At 40.2% G+C, this 19,841-nt stretch overlaps 1 protein-coding gene across 5 annotated transcripts; it reads left to right on the forward strand.

The window, feature by feature from the left end:
• Nucleotides 1-1,302: 1,302 nt before the first annotated feature.
• On the forward strand, nucleotides 1,303-19,769 carry FEM1B (fem-1 homolog B). 5 transcript variants are annotated; one of them, XM_016928428.4, is made up of 3 exons: nucleotides 1,803-2,713; nucleotides 13,692-14,572; nucleotides 14,795-19,769. In XM_016928428.4, the coding sequence occupies exons 1-3, from the start codon at nucleotides 2,466-2,468 to the stop codon at nucleotides 15,325-15,327; spliced, it is 1,662 nt and encodes a 553-aa protein (XP_016783917.1). In that variant the 5' UTR covers nucleotides 1,803-2,465; the 3' UTR covers nucleotides 15,328-19,769. The 5 variants fall into 5 exon arrangements, with proteins under 5 accessions (XP_523110.2, XP_016783917.1, XP_054522993.1 ...); XM_054667018.2 differs by lacking the exon at nucleotides 1,803-2,713 and adding exons at nucleotides 6,167-6,318; nucleotides 6,536-6,650 and having other exon boundaries at nucleotides 13,692-19,769; XM_054667017.2 differs by lacking the exon at nucleotides 1,803-2,713 and adding exons at nucleotides 6,179-6,318; nucleotides 6,551-6,650 and having other exon boundaries at nucleotides 13,692-19,769.
• The last annotated feature ends 72 nt before the right edge of the window (nucleotides 19,770-19,841 follow it).

A 19,841-nucleotide genomic window follows, 5' to 3' on the forward strand; every position in this document is an offset into this window, starting at 1 on the left:
TATGGAGAGACAGAGAGAGATAGAAAGGCAGAGAGGAGACAGATGGTAGATGAGGTGCATGCTTGCTGTATGGAGCCAGAAAAGGAAGTCATCACACATCTGAATGTGTCATTGCCAAGTTCCGAGACCAAAAAGCCTGGGTCCCTGTCAAACACTGGGTTTTTTCATGACCCTGAAGTCCCCAGATAAACCAGCCAGCTTCCCCCACTTCTCTATTCAGCTATTTCAGAGACGCTACCAGTAGAATCTTACCTTCAGCCCTTATTGCCAATGCTGTTTTTGTTTATGGTAAGGAGAAAAATAACTCGTGTTTCTGTAGGGATCTGCAATAAGTGGGTAAAGCTGAGCTGTAGAATGGAGAGAATTTGAGAAGTGACCCATACCTCCACCAATAGCTGCAATGGAAGTGAGGGCTTTACCTCCTAGAATTGGAATGGTGGGGTTCAAATAAAATAATGTATGTGAACTTGTTGAGCCGAGCCCTGTCCCTTGGAGCCACATAAATGCATTTGTTCTTTCTCTATGGTAAATTTTGTCCTTTGGGGAAGGGAGGAAGAGGGAGGAAGTCACTTTCATATTGAGTTTTTTGAGACTGTCCCAGAAGCTTCATCACCTACCATCCACTCCTACCATCCTAATCCAAGGCCTGTCCCCCTGTCTACTCTTGCCTTCCAGAGTTTATTCTCCATACAGCAGCCAGAGTGATCTTTTTAAAAAACACAAATAGCATCTTGTCACTTCCCTCTCTAAAACCCTTCAAATGCCCCCATCACAGAGTAGACTTAAACCCTTTGCTATGGGTTATTAGGCCCTAACGTGTGTTGCATCCTCTGACTTCATCTCCTATCATTCTTACTGTGGCCCACTCTGCTGCAGCCACACTGACCTTTCTGTTTCCGAGCTCACCAGACTGTTCCCTCCTCAGGACTTTTATATTAGCTGTCCCCTTTGCCTAGAATACCGTCTGTTCTTGTCACTTGTCATAGAGGTCTTGTCTGATCACCCAAACTAAATGAGTGCCCCCATCATTCTATTTCATTTGCTTCAGAGCAAATGGTAATGATACCAGTTCAACTGATCTTGTCTATCATTTGTTGACCTGTTTGTTCCATTACTGAATCCCTAGTGCTAAGCAGAGCCTGGCACGTAGTCGACCTCTAATATTCGTTGGATAAACGATCGTTTCAAATCCTAACAACAATCTTGTGATGTCTGTGAGAAAACGGAGGTTCTGCCGGCTCAGGATGAGATTCCTGCTCTGTCTGAACGCGGGACTCGCTTTCCTTCCCAGGATACCTCGCTCCTTCCACCGCGAGCGCAGCTCCCCTTCGCTCCCATCTTTCTCTCACACTTAACCCCTTTCTCCGGGAATGTCAGGCCGTACTTCCAGTCCCTTCTCAGAGCCTGGTGTTGTGGCTCTCAAGCCCTCCCACATTTCGGGAACTCAGAAACGCCGCCCTTTTCCTGAAATGGACCCTCCGAGTACGCGCAACCCCTTCCCTAACCCCGGCTCAGGGGCAGAAACAGGACCCGCACCGTCTATAGTAAAATAGGGTGGTCTCCTTAGCCCATCAGCTTAGCGCCCTCACTCCGCCCCCGCTCCCTGGCTGGAGACCCTCAGGGCCGTGTAGGGGCCAGGAGGAGGTTCCAGGAGTCAAGGACATTGAGGACATCCAGGCCCAAACGGGATGGGCCAACTACGCGCAGCAGAACCTTTCTCCACCGGGCCCGCGTGTGCCCGCCGGTCGGCTTAGGCGGAGACACCCCACTTAGCGTCCCTCCCGCTCCCGCCCTCTCCTCCCGGCCCTGTCTGCGAAAGCTCGCCTTCCTCCCCGCCCAAGTTCCGGCGCCGCTCTTGCGGGAGCGTTCCGCATCGCCCCGGGGGCCCCTACGCGAGGATCTCCGAGGCCGTTGGCAGCGCCTGGCACTTCTGAGCTCGGGGGACGAGAGCCTGCAGGTTTCCTCCAGTCAGGGACGGCGAAGGGCGGAAAGCGCAGGAGGAGGCAGTGTTAGGCCTTAGGCCGGGTGGGCCGGGTCAGGAGAGACGCGCCCATCTTTCGCCATCCGGGGTGCGCGAGCTCCTCTCGGGACCCGGCCGGCGACCCGTAGCTCGGGCACGCGCCTGTCGCATCCCGCAGGAAGGAGGGGTCCGGTTTGAGGCCCGGGGCGGCGTCCGCCATGGAGATCCCCTCGGTCCAGGGCCGGCGCCTGGGACCTGGCGGGCGGCCCTGACCGCCTTCCTCCCTGCGCGGGCTGGGTCGCGGACGTGCCCTTCGCGGCACTCGGCCTCCTCTGCGTCTCCGCCTTCCCTGGGCCGCACTGCTGCCTGGGCGCGGCGGCGGCGACGGCGCCCTGTTGAATGGGCTGTGAGGGCCCAGGTTTAAAACGCTGGCGAACGCGGCCTCCGGGGGCGCACGGCAGCTGCAGCGGTGGCGACCAAACGGGTGTTGGAGTTGGCGGCGGCCATGGAGGGCCTGGCTGGCTATGTATACAAGGCGGCCAGCGAGGGCAAGGTGCTGACTCTGGCCGCCTTGCTTCTCAACCGGTCTGAAAGCGACATCCGCTATCTGCTTGGCTATGTCAGCCAGCAGGGAGGGCAGCGCTCCACGCCCCTCATCATCGCAGCCCGCAATGGACACGCAAAGGTGGTACGCTTGCTCTTAGAACATTACCGGGTGCAGACTCAGCAGACTGGCACCGTCCGCTTCGACGGGTAGGTACATCCCAAGCCAGCCTCTCTCCGACGCGCGCGGACTCGTTAATTCACTGGCCCTCCCCTCCCTCACCCTCTCTTACCCTCTCTTCATATAGGTACTCACTTCTCCCCTTTTTGTACCACCTCCTGCCCCACTAATGCCTACTTCATCTTCCAGGGCTAATAATCCATCCCATGTTTTGCTGCCCGTCCTCATCAGCCCCTACCCCTCATTCCCTCTGTGGGAAGATAACCACACCCTCGGCCTTGAAATCTAATAGTCGTCTTCTCTACTAGATAGTCTGTGAACAAGCCATTTGGAGGAGGTGGCTGCCTTTCCAGGTTTTACTTTTAGTGGAACTGGTGATGTAACTGATCAGAAATTAAGGAGGTCAGCGGTTAACATTGAAGAACTCCGAAAGAGTTATTTGGGCATCCATTTTTACCCCCTTCAAGTGAGTGGTTCCGTAAAACCTTCAGTGGGCTGCTGGGCGTTAATGTCAAAATAAGCACCTAGAACCAGCAGCAGCTGCAGCATCATGAGGGATTGTCACGCAGCCAGACATCTCAAGACATGATTCTGATTCCTCCACGTTGCTCGGTGTAGATATATTGGCTACTAAAATGGCATTGGACCTGATGTGGGAGATGATGCCATTCTTAAATTACATCTTATCCTGTGATGTTGTGGGGAAGCTTGATCATTTACTGTTAGTTGAGGTGGGAAGTTTAAAAATGCACATTGTTATGCCTAAGATTTGCCCTTTGAGTTTAATTGTACGAATTTTTGGGTATTTGACCAGAATTGTCAGGTTTGACATTATCCTCTTTTCTATGCTGGAGGATTATAACACGTTTTACAGATTACAACTGTATAACGATTTTGCTACATATGTTTTGGTTGACTTGTGCTAGTACATAAGCTATTTTAGCATTTTTTTTTCTTTTGAAGTCAGTAGGGTCTGAGCATAAAAATATATATCTTTAGTTTTTGGTGATTAGAAACTGCCTGGCTAAAACTCGACTGAAAAAACATTTCTTCTTTAAGATGACTAGGGAAATGTTCTGTTTCGGTTGATTCTTTTTTAGGTTTAAACAATAAAAGCTTTTTCTTCTATTTTAGATGAGTGGAAAATATTCATAGCATTACATCTTAATGAAATGGTAGCCCATGGGCAATGGCTTATATCACGGGTATCACCATTATACACATTAAGGAGATGGTTTTTTTCATGTTGACCAAAGATGGCAACCTGATTCATGTTTGCTTTTCCTTACTGGCTTCCGTGTCTTCTCTGTAACTCCTTGCATTCCCGCACCTAGAGAAGGAGTGAAGCACAGTGACCTCTGAACCTCCAGTACCATTCCACCTGTATAGGCACATGAAGTCATTGAGATATGAATTTCTGTAATAACAGCTGCTTGGGAATACTGCTGCTGAGGCAATGTGCATAAGGGAGAATAGTGGGGAGAAAAAAGAGTTAAGAATTTCGAAAGGTTTTGCTTATTGCCATCTTTTTCAGTCGTCAAAGAGATGTTTTGAGGTGGCAATTAAAAGAACCTGAAATGACTAGAAATGTAGCATTGAGCCTGTGTAGTGGCTTATCTTGCCCAATGTTCTGTACTGGCCAGAGAAATTAATGAGTTTGGTAAGTAAACATTTATTGAACACCTACTGCGTGCTAGGTTCTGTGGTAGGGATTGGATATGCAGAGATGAATAACATACTCTTTTGTCTTGGAGGATGTCAGTCTGGGTAGGGGGAGAGAAATTAATAACACAAATGAGTATTTGCAGATGCCATGCCATTTAGGGTTGTAGAAATCATTTGGACTACTGAGAGAAAACAGGGAAAGGAAGTGCTGTTTTATCCGGGGGGAATCTAGAAAGGCTTCACAGAGGAGGTGACGTTCGAGCTGTGTTTTAAAGAATAGTAGTAGGACATGAAGAAGAGGGGCAGCAGCTTGGTGCCCTTGCAGTGACTAGTGTTTCAGTGCTGTTGCAAGAAGGGATTCAAGTTGGGGCAATTAAGAAAGAGATTGTGGGAGACTGGAGAGAGCTGGAGACCAGATTTTGGTGATCCCTGTATAAAGTACTAAGAGTAAGACTGGTTAAACTGCAATCTCAAATGTTTCCATCATTTAAGATTTCATCTCCTTGATTCTGTATATCAGTTTAGCTTATGGATTATTACAATTATGAATTTATTAGCTGCTATGTAAAAATAGTCCTTATAAAATGCTTGTGATGGGCCTAGCCTGTGTCATGTTCTGGAGGAAATGTAAGGTACAGGAAATCTAAGGTTTCTACTTTTGAGAAGCTTACAAATTAATTAATAAAAGAGATATTGAAGTTCCTGGTACTCTCTGTGCATTCACACCTTCTGTGAGATTATTTTGCAGTTTATCCCAGTCATTTTAGGATTTTAGAACCAAAAAAGAGTGTGATGATTTCACTTTGCATTTGTTTCAGACATTGTGAAAATGTTAGCCTGAGTACATTAACAATAGAAAGCTGACTTGACCCTTGGGGGCTGACCTTTGAAAAACACATAGCCAGCACTTGAGACACATGGCCATATAGGGATTAACAGCTGTGTGCTGAAGTAGATTAGTGTTTCTAATTTTTAGTCATTCACGTGCTAGCTTCATAATTTTTGGCCAAATTGTTCACTAACCTGCTGTTTACTTAATATCTTTTCTTTAAATCGTCTGTTATTTGCTTGATAGTTGTCTTCAGAATGTTTTACTTCTTAGCTTCATCCCGTGTAATTATGGGTTTGCTGTGTGTTTTGTGTGTGTGCGTGAGAAAGACATACATTAAAATAAATGTTACAAAAGTTTTAAAAAGTCTATTCTACCTAAAAACTTCTATAATACCTTAGGAAACTAAAGTGGATTCATGATAAGAGCCTCGAGGGGAAAGGGACCACCCACCTAGATTAAGCCATTGATATTTGAGTTCTTGTTCACTTTTTTTTGTTTGAGACAGGGTCTCGCTCTGTCGCCGGGGCTGGAGTGCAGTGGCGCGATCTCTGCTCACTGCAAGCTCTGCCTTCCGGGTTCATGCCATTCTCCTGCCTCAGCCTCCCGAGTAGCTGGGACTACAGGTGCCCACAACCATGCCTGGCTATTTTTTGTATTTTTATTAGAGACAGGGTTTCACCGTGTTAGCCAGGATGGTCTCGATCTCCTGACCTCGTGATCCGCATGCCTCGGCCTCCCTAAGTGCTGGGATTACAGGCTTGAGCCACTGTGCGCAGCCTCTTGTTCACATTTTTAGGAGTAACATTTGAGATTATTTTACTTGTGGCGTGACATGTGAATACCATGTTGATATAGATGAGTGGACAAGAAGAAAAGTCACATGAGTGGGAATGAAAGAAGATCCCTTAGTTGAATAGTGGGAAGCTGTTTGTTAAGAATGTTATAAAAAGGGAACAGAACAAGGGGGAGGTGTCATGTGACCATGGAACATTGTGCTGGCCTGAGTTCTGAGGGTCTGACTGCTCTCTGCCAGAGTTTGTGGAGACCACCTGTCCTTGAAGGGGTTTGCTGATGTGGATGGGGAGAATAGGACCTCCGAGAATTTTGAGGCTTTTTGTTGAGTGTTGTTCTTTTAAAGTCAGTGCTAGTACTAATACTTCTGATAAATGTTGAGGTAGAGGAAAGGCATGAGGGGCATGCCAGTATTTGACTTCATTTAGAAAGTCATTGGCAATATATATTTCAAGGGATTACATTTCATGTAATACATGATTTTTAAGGACTTTGGTTAAAATAAAGTGTGGATCATTTATATTTAATGAATTTTTATTTCCCTTTCAAATGCTTGAACCAGGCATTTCTATTTCAGATTGAACCAGGTAATAGATGAGCTCAGCCTTGTGATCAGAAATGTTATCTCTTATTGTGAAAAGTTTCCATCATCTGATGGATACTATTTGTTTGAAAAGGTGAATATCAGATTATAGTTTCTTGATTTGAAGATGAATACATAATAGAGAACTTGCATTGTAATTTTGGACTGGGCCTAGAAAGATCATTGCTTTATAGTGCTTCTCCTTTAGGAACTTAGTAAATACTGCATTAATTTTTATTTTATCTTTAATTTCTGTTAAATGTATTTGGTATTTTGTTTTGAGGCAGTATAGTCTTACAATTTTAGCTAGATTTTATAGATGGAGGAATGTCATAAATGTTAGTATTGTAATTCTCTTTAATCTGTTTAATATTTTGATTTAGATGTAGAAATTCTAAATTTACCAAGGCTAATGTTTCTGAAGGACCAGTCTTGTGAAACATTCTGCATTGAATTCTTTTGTCATAGAATATCTTTAAAATTTTTAATTGCCTCAATAGAAATAGGTAATTGGAACTTTTTTGAGGCTCCTGTCAAATGACTGTAGCTCAAGGGAAAAAAATGGAAATTATTAGACTATACCAGGAAAAATATTAAACTGACCAAGTAGTTTCCATTATAAAAACCAAGTGAATACTTGTAATTTAATTTTTACTCTTACATCATAGGTTCTGAGAAGTTTGAGATCAGAAAAATATTTTAATCACTTTTTGTCTCTTTTCATCTCTAAAATGAGGGTAATGCTTTTCCTATAGGTTTATTGCTAGGGTTAAAGATAATGTGACTGCCTGTTTTAATCTAACATTTCTTGAGTTTGAAGTAGTTTAGATTCCTGTTTCCTGGCATATAATAATTATATGTTTTAAAAACCAGGCCAGTTGCAGTGGCTCACACCTGTAATCCCAGCACTTTGGGAGGCCTAGGTGGGGATATCATTTGAGCTCAGGAATTTGAGACCATCCTGGGCAACATAGTGAGACCTCATCTCTACCTAAAAAAAAAAAAAAAAAAAAAAAGGTAGTATGCAGTCTCAGCTACTCAGGAGGCTGAGGTGGGTGGATCCCTTGAGCCTGGGAGATCTAGGCAGCAGTGAGCAGTGGTTGTGCCACTGCCATGAGCAGTGATTGTGCCACTGTACTTAGCGGGTACAACAGAGCAAGACCCTGTTTCAAAACAAAACAAAACAAATCCAGTGGAAGGAAACATTGTAACTATGTAATTGTTACTGTGTATTGACTTTGTATTTTTTGATTATATTAATCAGTTTGGAAATGTTCTTTAAATTGAAACAAATGTTTGAACAATGATGTGTACTATGTTTCCTTACGTTTGATGCATTTTATGGTATTCCAAGTACTTTTGTATTTTTAATCTCACGTAAACTTTTTTTTTTTTTTTTTTGAGATGGAGTCTCACTCTTGTTGCCGAGGCTAAAGTGCAATGGCGCGATCTTGGCTCACCGCAAACTCTGCCTCCCAGGTTCAAGCAATTCTTCTGCCTCAGCCTCCCGAGTAGCTGGGATTACAGACATGCGCCACCACACCTGGCTAATTTTGTATTTTTAGTACAGATGGGGTTTTTCCGTGTTGGTCAGGCTGGTCTTGAACTACCCACCTCAGGTGATCCACCCACCTTGGCCTCCCAAAGTGTTGGGATTACAGGCGTGAGCCACTGTGCCCAGCCCTCATGTAAACTTTTTAGTTATTTATCTGCATAATAGTTAATATTATAACTATAATATAATAGTATAATAGGGCATAATAGTAGTACCTACCTCACAGGATTATTGTGAAGATTAAGTGAGATATTTTGCATATTCAGCAGTGAATACAGTGCTTGGCACTGTATTTGGTATAAATTACCAAAGTAATTTGGTATAAATTACTTGAATTGAAATTACTTGAAATTGAAATTACTTGAAATGAAAGTATTTGGTATAAATTACTCGTATTCATTTATTTTTCTTTGAAGTCATTTGTGCCTATTTTTGTTTTTAATTATATCTTTTTTTAGTGGAGGTATATCATATCTAGTAAAGTACATGAATCTTGTGTACAATACTGTACGATGAATTTTTAATATGTTTACATCCATCTAGTCACTCTCTAGATCAATGTGTAGAACACTTTATCACTCTAAAAGTTTCCCTTGTGCCCCTTCTCAGTTTCCTCCCTTTCCTTGCCAGAGGTAATGATTATTTTGACTTCTGATAGGGTTTGGCTATGTCCCACCCAAATCTTATCTTGAATTCCCACGTGTTGTGGGAGGGACCTGGTGGGAGGCAACTGAATCATGGAAGCAGGTCTTTCCCGTGCTGTTCTCTTGATAGTAAGTGTCACGGGATCTGATGATTATAAGGGGGAGATTCCCTGCACAAGCTCAGTTTGCCTGCTGCCATCCATGTAAGATGTGACTTGCTGCTCCTTTCCTTCTGCCATGATTGTGAAGCCTCCCCAGCCATGTGGAACTGTAAGTCCAGTAAACCTTTTTCTTTTGTAAGTTGCCCAGTTTTGGGTATGCCTTTATCAGCAGTGTGAAAATGGACTAATACAGCTTCTGTCACCACAGATTAGTTTTGCCTGCACTTGAACTTCCTATAAGCAGAATTATGTAGTACGTACTCTTTTTGTTTGGCTTTTTTTGCTTAACACAGTGTCTTTGAGATTCATCCATGTACTTGCATGTATCAGTAGTTTCTTTTTTTAATGATGTGTGGTATTCCGTTACATAAATATACTACAGTTTATCCATTTCCTATTAATTAATATTTTGGTTGTTTCCAGTGTTTGACTGTTATGAATAAAACTGCAGTGAACATTTGTGTATGTTGTTTCGTGGACATTTGCATTTAGTTATCTGGTATATATCAAGGAGTGGAATTGCTGGGTCATCAGGTAGGTGTATGTTTAACTAACAGATATTGCCAAATAGTTTCCCCAAAGTTCAACAACCAAATTACATTCCTACTTGCAGTTTCCACCAGCAATGAGAATGTCAGTTGCCACATCTTGCTCAACACTTATTATTGCCCTGTCAGTCTTGTTAAATTTAGCTATTCTGCTGGGTGTGTATATTGGTAAACTGGTTTTAATTTGCATTTCCCTGTTAAGTAATTATCTTGAGCATCTTTTCATATGCTTATGGGCCATTTGGATATCTTTTGTGAAGTATACTTGTTCAGTCTTTTTTTTTTTTTCTTAAATTGAGTAGAGACAGGATCTTGCTGTGTCGCGCAGGCTGGTCTTGAACTCTTAGGTTCAAACAGTCCTCTTCTTAGCTCCCCCCCCCGCAGTGCTGGGATTACAGGTGTGAGCCACTGCACCTGGCCACTTAATTGCTTTGTTTATAATGTTTTTTGATGAATGGAAGTTCTAGTTTTAATGAAATCCAATAAATACTTTTTCTTTAACGGTTAATGCTTTTTTTTTTTTTTTTTTTGGTATTCTGTTCCAGAAATTGTGATCAACACTAAATTCATTAAGAATAGTCTATGGCTTTTTTTTTATTTTGAGAAGCTTTTCACACTATAGGTCTATACTGTGTCTCTAATTTTTGTATGTACTGTGAGGTAGGAATCAAGGTTAATTATTTTCCATATAGATTATCTTGTTGCTCCACAACTATTTATTAAAAAGACCATGTTTTCTACCTGAATTTCACTGGAGCCTTTGTCAGAAATCAAGGGATTCTGTATGTGTGAATCTATTTCTGGAGTTTTTTTTTTTTTTTTTTTTTTTTTTTTTGGTCTGTTGATAATATTATTCTGTCCCCGTGCCAGCACTTATTTTAATTACTGTAGTTTGTCCTCTAACTTTATTTTTCTTGAAGATTATCTTGGTTGTTTGCATTTCCATATTCTTTTTAGAATTGGCCTGTCAGTTCTTTCTTTCTCTCTTTCCCTTCCTCCCTTTCCTTCCTCTCCTTCCCATTTTAGAGAGAGGGTCTTGCACTGTTGCTCAGGCAAGAGTGCAGTGGCCTGATCATGGCTCATTGTAGCCTCGACCTCTTGGACTCACACACACACACACACACATATACCACACAACCTGCTAGGATTTTCATTTGGTTTATATCGAATCTATAGATCATTTTGAGGGAGAATCGACATCTTAACATTATAGAGTCTTCTGGATCATGAACATGGAATATTTTCCCATTTATTTAGATTTACTTATCTCAGGAGTGTTTTGTAGTTTTCAGTGTAGAAGTCTTGTGCATTTTTCATTAGATTTATTACTATTTATTGGTATTTTCTGATGCTGTTGCAAGTGTTATTTTTTGACAATAAATAAATGTTTATTGAACTTTACATAATCATGACAATAAAAACATAACAAAAAAATAACAAAAGTGAATTTTAATTAAACTGAATTGTTTGCAAAACATATAGTTGGCATCACTGATGTAGTGTCTTATTTTCTTGATTCATTCTTTTTTTTGAGATGGAGTTTTGCTCTTGTCACCCAGGCTGGATTGCAATGGTGCAATCTCAGCTCACCGCAACCTCTGCCTCCTGGGTTCAAGTGATTCTCCTGCCTCAGCCTCCTGAGTAGCTGGGATTATAAGCATGTGCCACCACCACTCCTGGCTAATTTTTGTATTATTGGTAGAGACGGGGTTTCACCATGTTGGCCAGGTTGGTCTCGAACTCCTGACCTCCAGTGATCTGCCTGCTTTGGCCTCCCAAAGTGCTGGGATTACAGACATAAGCCACCGCACCCGGCCTGATTCATTCTTTAGTTTAAAAAAATCAATTAACAAATGCATTTTTAAAAATAAAAATTTGAAAAATAATTTTAGGAGGCTTCTGATCTTTTCTGAGGTATATCTTACATACAGTAAAATGCAGAGGTCTTAAGTATGCAGTTTGGTGAGTTTTTTCCCTAAATATCCATGTGGCTGCCACCCAGATGAAAATGTAGGACATTTCCAGTACCTTCAAGTCTCTTCCCAGCCAGTCCTACCCTCTTCTCTGTAGGTAGCCACTGTTACTGAGAGGGCTTTTGTTTATAAACATTTTGTGTCATTATTTGAAACTGAAGAAGTAATTGCTTAAATTATTATAAAATGAGTATTTTCAGTAGAAGTGATAAAGGGTATTGTTTTTTGTGGTGATGTTAACTGGGGTTAAACCATGATATTTATATGTCTTAGTCTGTTCTGTGGTGTTATAACAAAATACCTGACACTGTAATTTATGAACAGAAATTTATTTCTCATATTTCTGGAAGCTGGAATGTTCAAGATCAAGGTGCCAGTAGGTTCAGTTGTCTGGTGAGGGCCGCATCCTCCAGAGGGGAGGAATGCTGTGTCCTCACATGGTGGAAGGTGAAAAGGCAAGCCAGCGGAACGTTGCTAACGCCTCTTTTTTTTTTTTTTTTTTGAGATGAAGTTTTGCACTGTTGCCCAGGCTGAGTGCAGTGGCACGATGTCAGCTCACGGCAACCTCTGCCTCCCAGGTTCAAGCGATTCTCTTGCCTCAGGCTCCTATCTGGGATTATAGGCGTGTGCCACCATGCCCGGCTAATTTCTGTATTTTTGGTAGAGATGGGGTTTCACCATGTTGGCCAGGCTCGTCTTGAACTGCTGACCTCAAGTGATCTGCCCACTTCAGCCTCCCAAAGTACTGAGATTATAGGCGTGAGCCACCATGCCAGGCCTAACGCCTCTTGTGTGTGGTCCTTAATTTCATTCACAAGTGGAGGAGCCCTCATGACCTAATCACCTCTTCAAGACATCACCTCTTAATGCTATTCACGTTTGGCAACACCTGAATTTTGGTGGGAACACATTCAAACTATAGCACCAGGAGCATTATTCTCTTTTCCACTTCATGGGGGATATAATTTGACCAGTGTTATAAGGTATAGTGAGAAGCTCACTAGTGTGGTTTTTGGTGTGTATATTTAATTGCCCTAGTGAATATTCCTTTGATCAACCTTTCTTCTTAACACTTCCAAATGTACTTATTGCTTCTAGCACAGTAGACTATCTCCAGCAAAAATCTACTTATCAGGTCTTTTGGTTAGTGGTAAGAAATTTAGAAATTAAGGTTGGGGAAAAATTGACAGTAGAAAGGTGGGAAAGATCAGACTCTAGCAGTAGTCTAATTTTGTATGTTAAGTAGTGAATCTAGCACATATCAGATGTTTAGTAAGTAAGTGATAAATATGAAGCCACAAGTCCAGTCATGTCAGAGAAGGTATCTGCTTGGTTTTCCAAAAGTGCTAATTATTTCCTGCTGTTAGTATTTTTTTCCTGTAGTGGTTGATTGAGGAACACACAGACAAGCAGTATATGCACACACATATACATATACATTTTAAAACTTTTAAATTGGAGCATAACGTAACTTAGAGAAAAATGCACTAATTATAAATATATAAAAATTTCACAAAGTGAACATATTTGTTTACTAGAGACCCCTTTGTGCTTTCTCCCATTTCACTACCTCTCCCCAAAAGTAACCAGTATCCTCACTTCTAACACTGCAGATAGATATGTAAATGTAGTAATATAATATGTGCTGTGTTCATCTGACTTCTTTTTCTCAGCATCAGGTTTATGTTATCTGTTCATATTGTGTGTGGAGCAGTAATTATTTCATTCTCATTGCTGTAGTATAGTACTCAATTAGCTTAGGGGAAACTTACCTGCTTTATTTTTTTCTTCTTAAAGCAGTGTCTAACACAGCTTTAATGTAGGGTTGGGGTGGCTTTCATAATTGTCAGAAACTGCTTGCTACCTGGAGGCTACTGGGAAGGAGGAACATGCTGTTCTCCTAGGAACCAGTGAATCAACTTGGTGATGAAGAAGCTACCTCCACGCATTTCCTCTGTGCCTTCTGAAGTGTCTTTACTTTTGCTAGTAGAAAGTTGGTGATTTTTCAGGTTTGTTTTTTAGGGTTATATACTCTAGTAGTAACAGTAATAGCTAGCATATATTGAGCTTTATATTAGGTACAAGTACTATGCAAAGTGCTTTCCTTAAATTACCTGTTTTTATTTTCATGAGAACTGATGTTTTATTAACGTTCTGGAGAGTGAGGTCTTGGTCGGTGGGAGTGAATACATCCCTTAAACATATGTTAGGCTGTGGCCTCCGTTATCTAACTGCTTATTCTTTTCATGTGTAGGTATGTCATTGATGGTGCCACTGCTCTTTGGTGTGCAGCTGGAGCAGGACATTTTGAAGTTGTTAAACTTCTAGTCAGCCATGGAGCCAACGTGAACCATACCACAGTAACTAATTCAACCCCCCTGCGGGCAGCATGCTTTGATGGCAGACTGGACATTGTGAAATACTTGGTTGAAAATAATGCCAACATCAGCATTGCCAACAAATATGACAACACCTGCCTAATGATTGCGGCATATAAGGGACACACTGATGTGGTCAGATACCTTTTAGAACAACGTGCTGATCCCAATGCCAAAGCACATTGTGGAGCCACAGCATTGCACTTTGCAGCTGAAGCTGGGCACATAGATATTGTGAAAGAGCTGATAAAATGGCGTGCTGCTATAGTAGTGAATGGCCATGGGATGACGCCATTGAAAGTAGCTGCCGAAAGCTGTAAAGCTGATGTCGTAGAACTGTTACTCTCTCATGCTGATTGCGACCGAAGAAGTCGGATTGAAGCTTTGGAACTCTTGGGTGCCTCCTTTGCAAATGACCGTGAGAACTATGACATCATAAAGACATACCACTATCTATATTTAGCCATGTTAGAGAGGTTCCAAGATGGTGATAACATTCTCGAAAAAGAGGTTCTTCCACCAATCCATGCTTATGGGAATAGAACTGAATGTAGAAATCCTCAGGAACTGGAGTCCATTCGGCAAGACAGAGATGCTCTTCATATGGAAGGCCTTATAGTTCGGGAACGGATTTTAGGTGCTGACAATATTGATGTTTCTCATCCCATCATTTACAGAGGAGCTGTTTATGCGGATAATATGGAGTTTGAGCAGTGTATCAAGTTGTGGCTTCATGCCCTGCACCTCAGACAAAAAGGTAACAGGAACACCCACAAGGATCTTCTTCGATTTGCTCAAGTTTTCTCACAAATGATACATTTGAATGAAACTGTGAAGGCCCCAGACATAGAATGTGTTTTGAGATGCAGTGTTTTGGAAATAGAACAAAGTATGAACAGAGTGAAAAATATTTCAGATGCTGATGTCCACAATGCTATGGACAATTATGAATGTAATCTCTATACCTTTCTGTATTTAGTGTGCATCTCTACCAAAACACAGTGCAGCGAAGAAGATCAGTGCAAAATTAACAAGCAGATCTACAACCTGATTCACCTTGATCCCAGAACTCGTGAAGGTTTCACCTTGCTGCATCTGGCTGTCAACTCCAATACTCCAGTTGATGATTTCCACACCAATGATGTCTGCAGCTTTCCAAATGCACTTGTCACAAAGCTCCTGCTGGACTGTGGTGCTGAGGTGAATGCCGTGGACAATGAGGGAAATAGTGCCCTTCATATTATTGTTCAGTACAACAGGCCCATCAGTGATTTTTTGACCTTGCACTCCATCATCATTAGCCTAGTTGAAGCCGGAGCTCACACTGACATGACGAATAAACAGAATAAGACTCCGCTAGACAAAAGTACAACTGGGGTATCTGAAATACTGCTTAAAACTCAAATGAAGATGAGTCTCAAGTGCCTGGCTGCCCGAGCAGTTCGGGCTAATGACATTAACTACCAAGACCAGATCCCCAGAACTCTTGAAGAGTTTGTTGGATTTCATTAAGTGACTGGATATGTAAAGTCGTTTAATGTGGTGCTAAAAAGTAAAGGACTTTTAATCACAGACAGTAGAATTATGTGTTCATAAATTCTGCTTTTCTTTCCACTACCCTTCCTCCCATCCCATCCTTCCTTAGTTCTGTATTTGTTTTTCTTGCCTCATGGTACTTGATTTCAGACAGACTTTAACAAAACCACATTGTTTTGGTGTAACTATAAGGTATTTGCATATTGGTTACCTATTTGTCTTTCTTTTTTTTAAGGGAACAGATATAAAATGTTTATGTAACAAGGGACATTTATAATTTCAAGTTGATAATGTTTTAAACAGCTGCTTACAAAAGTATTTCTGTTAAGCCTATGTCAGCATGTTATCCATGCAGCAGTTTTGAGGATTTTATGAAGAAAAAGAGCTAAAAAGGAACATTAAAAGGAATGGGATATCCAGGTGTTCTGCACATGCCAAACTGCTGTAGATAGTTTACACTCTTCCATTATTTATACGGAGTGATGCAGCACATTTTAGCATTCAGGAGGATTTTAAAAAAATAGCTGCAGATTAATCTGGAAAATGTGCTAATTTAATAATAGTTACAAATTTATAAATTTAAATCCATTTGAAATTGTTGCATTATGCTGGGTAGTATATACAAAATGGTTATCATCTTAAACCAACTTTTCAGAGAATCTTGATGGACTCTGCCTTTAGGCTTGAATTCTTCAAAGTCTATTTTAATGAAATTTATCTAAATTGCAGCAGTCTATTTGATTCAGCTCATAGACATGTAAAAATTATGAATGCTGTTTTCTTATGAAACAAATTGTCACAGTGTAGTTATACATTCTATTTTTGTCCCCTTTTCTCTTTTCCTCCTGTATCTTTTAAAATTTGGAAACTACTTTTCCAGAAGGCATTATTTATGCCTCCCTAATAAGGTATTTTACTTATGACAGATGAAAAGGAACCAGGATATTTTTGAATTTTTTCACTTTCTTAGTCTGTGACAAGAAGTAGAAATATCACTAGTGTGGTATAGGAACTTACATGTTTTTTATGATGAAAATAATTCTCAATGCCACTTGAAAGGTAATTGTGTCTGAGAGCTGCAAATTTTTCAACCACAAAATGTCACTTATTCCTACAGGCTATACAGAGGTCTTTATGGTTTTTTTGTTTTGTTTTGTTTTAATGGCAACATTGTAACTGTCAAACTAAAAGGGTATTCTGTGATTATCTTTTAAGCATTACAGAAATTCAAGTGAAAGTTATATGCTTATTTCTATTGATGTTAAAAATGATAATGAAAGCAAAATTAGCTGTATCTGTAATTTTCTCTCTAGTGCCAAATGAATGCCTTAGCTACTCATAGTGCATGGTACTGTAAGTGAAGACCTGTAGCTTTTTTTTTTTCTTTAATGAAAAGCATTATAATGATGTAGCAGCATCAGATATAAACTTAAAAAAAAAGGTTTCAATTAACATTTTATAAATGGATAATGCTTTGTAAAGTGTAAGAGAAAGGTTGCAGTTGGATCAGTATAAAACAATGACCAAGCCAAAATCAGCACCCTAGGGCCTTAAATAAAATAGAGATACCCCACAAAATGAAATATTTTGAAGGATGGGAGGGGACAGAAGGGGGAACTATCCCCCAAGGATGCAAGATACTTTTTACAGTTGCTATCATTATACTTTGTCTTCTTGCTTCAGTTAGGAAGGTTTTGATGGTAAATTCTGTCATGGTAATAGATACCTATTTTCCTAACCTGAGATTTTACAAGGAAGGTTTTTAGGTTGGCTTAAATGGAGGTATTTATTTGAGTGAGCCCTAATTTGAAAATTACCAGACTTGATCCTCCTGGTATGAATCAAGGAAATACTGTACCTTGCTCTTAGCAACTCTCAGTGGCCTGAAAGAGAAAATGCACTTCTTCAAGGTGAGTGAATCATGTTTTTTCCACAGTTCAGATCAGACCCTTTATTTTTCAAACTACAAGGCCTGCTTATTGGACAGTCTAAGGAATAGCTTTGATACTTGGTATTCAGTTGGTTCCATTATTAATGCATATTATTTTTATTTAAACATCAAAACTTAAAATATCAGATAATGTTGCATGTTTTAAAAACACATTTCATCCCTTTGGCTACCCAGGACCAGCACTATTTAAGACACTGCTTATTTATAAAATGAGAATAATGATTATATGTACATATTCAGACATCAAAATTTAATGACATTCTATTTTGAGAAGGGAAGACAATGCTGAAGAAAGTAAAACTGTTGATTGAAATGCTGACAGGTTGGAGAACAAATTTGAAGACAGTGGAATAAACTATGAACTATGCTAATGGTAATTAGATTTTTTGTTTGTTTGTTTAGTATAGTGGTAAATTGTGTAGTATCTTGCTGAGAATCTAATTCTATCTTGTAAAATCAATCCAAATGTGTATTGTGAAACACCTGTATAAAATCATTTTTGAAATAAGTGATCTACATGCCTGTTTTTTTAAAATGTTTTTGGTAGAATTGTTTGAAAATATGTTTAGCCAGACCCTTCCCCAACTTAATTTTTTTTTTAAAAAAAGGAAAATAGGTAAGAAAATGATAGTTCTATATCTCAGCCCTCTGTGAACTCTAGGCTGTCTCCATTTTGCAGCCACTTTGGTCATTTGATGTCTACTATTGGTATACTTATGCTTTGAATTGTAAATCTTCATTGATGGTATTACAGATTCAACCAAAACTTCTCTGTCCTGTTCAGTAATTGTTATATAAATCTGGATGAGCTAGGGAGGCCCAGGTGGATGTTTTCATTCGCAAATCATGAGAAACTTAAGTGGGTTTTATGCACTTGATAGAGTTGGCAAAATTGAACTATGAAGTTAACTATTTAACTCAAGGAATGGGCGGCAAACCCATCCCCTCGATTGATAAAGAAGGGGAACATTTTTACATTAGAACTGATACTGAAAACATAGCTTTTTCAGTCCACCCTGGTTGCTCTAGTAGCCCACAGCCCAATCACGTTAAGGTTCTTTGCTGTGGGAATTTTAAATAAACCAAACCCCAAAGCAGACCATCTGTAAGCTTTGGTCTGCTTGTTTCTGAGAAGGGTTTTATTTCATTATACTAATAGTGGACTAATAATTGGTAATTGTGAGAACTTAGGTATGATAACATTGTTTGAAGTAAAATATGATTTGGGGGCAGCAGCTTTCTAAATACCAACTCTGTTTGACAAATGTTTTGAAAATTAAAATTTCAAGTGAGCAACACCCTGTTAAGAGTTTCCACTATAGTTGAGGCAGCTACTTTATGAATAAGACCACTTTGGGTTATTTAAGCAGAAGCGTTTCTTTTTTTTTTGGAATGGGGTGGGATGAGGAGTGAGTTGCCAGATTGATTAGTTTGCTGGTTTAGAAACAGCCAGTGGCTGAATTAGTGAGTAAATGAATGAAAGTATAAAGGACTTGTTTTTTATGATAGATTTTCTGTAAGAATCTTAAATGTTCCTTTTCAAATTAGATGTGTTGATGCACACATGACTATTCTGTTTTTCTCACTGACTATATAACATTAAAAAGGGGTTAAAGAAAACAAAACTCTGCCTTTTGTGCTATGAAATATTTTTAGTCCAGAGGTTTTAAGCTGTGTGTCCATTCCTACTCTGAAAATGCATAGCTTTGTTCTGGATGTCATCTCTTGAAAGTAGAAAACTCCTATGTGTTTATCACACTGCAGGGCTTTCTTATGTATTTCTGGCAGACTTGCCCAAATCTTTAGATGGGCTAGGTTATACAGCATGCCCTCCCCCAAATAAGGGATCTGAAATAAATACTACACTATTGATAGTGGAGATATATTAATTTTTAAAACTGTAAAGTAAATGTGGTCTCTAGGTTTGTGGTGTGTACCTTTGTGTTAATGTGTAGGGAAGAGACAGTGACTTGATGGTTATGGGGAGTGTATCTTGATGTGTGTATAGGGGTAAGTATTGCTAAATTATTTACAGCTTTTATTCAGGGTGAGTCATGTGATGAATGGCCTAATCAGAAAAGTGAAGGAGCGAAGATGCAAGCTTGCCAAATGATGAAATGAACAAGATTTTGTATCTATTTTTTATCAGGTGTTGTAAAATTTGTGCATGGCTTTTTGTTGTTGTTGCTTAGTAACTGGTAGAGAAGAAAAGATGAGGAAAGAAACTCAGCTTTCCTCACAGTCTTTTCAAAGGTACACAGTTGGGGAATAAAATCTGACTGGCCTAATCGATGGAAAAGACCCTGTCCTTTTCACCCCATCCTGCAATCCTCCGTGCAGAGGAACTACACTGTTGTATTCTAGTAATTCACTGTGATTTATAACAAACCGGTGATGTCATTCTATTGTGCACTTTTGTCAAACCATTTATGTGACTTTAATAAACATAGTAAACTTGCTGACTGCACCAGAGGTCCATTAGTGATTTATATATTGCATGACATTTTCTATTTGAGTTTGACATGTAGAGTCATTTTTA

This window comes from Pan troglodytes, chromosome 16 (genome assembly GCF_028858775.2).
Source record: "Pan troglodytes isolate AG18354 chromosome 16, NHGRI_mPanTro3-v2.0_pri, whole genome shotgun sequence".
Taxonomy (NCBI): Eukaryota; Metazoa; Chordata; class Mammalia; order Primates; family Hominidae; genus Pan; species Pan troglodytes.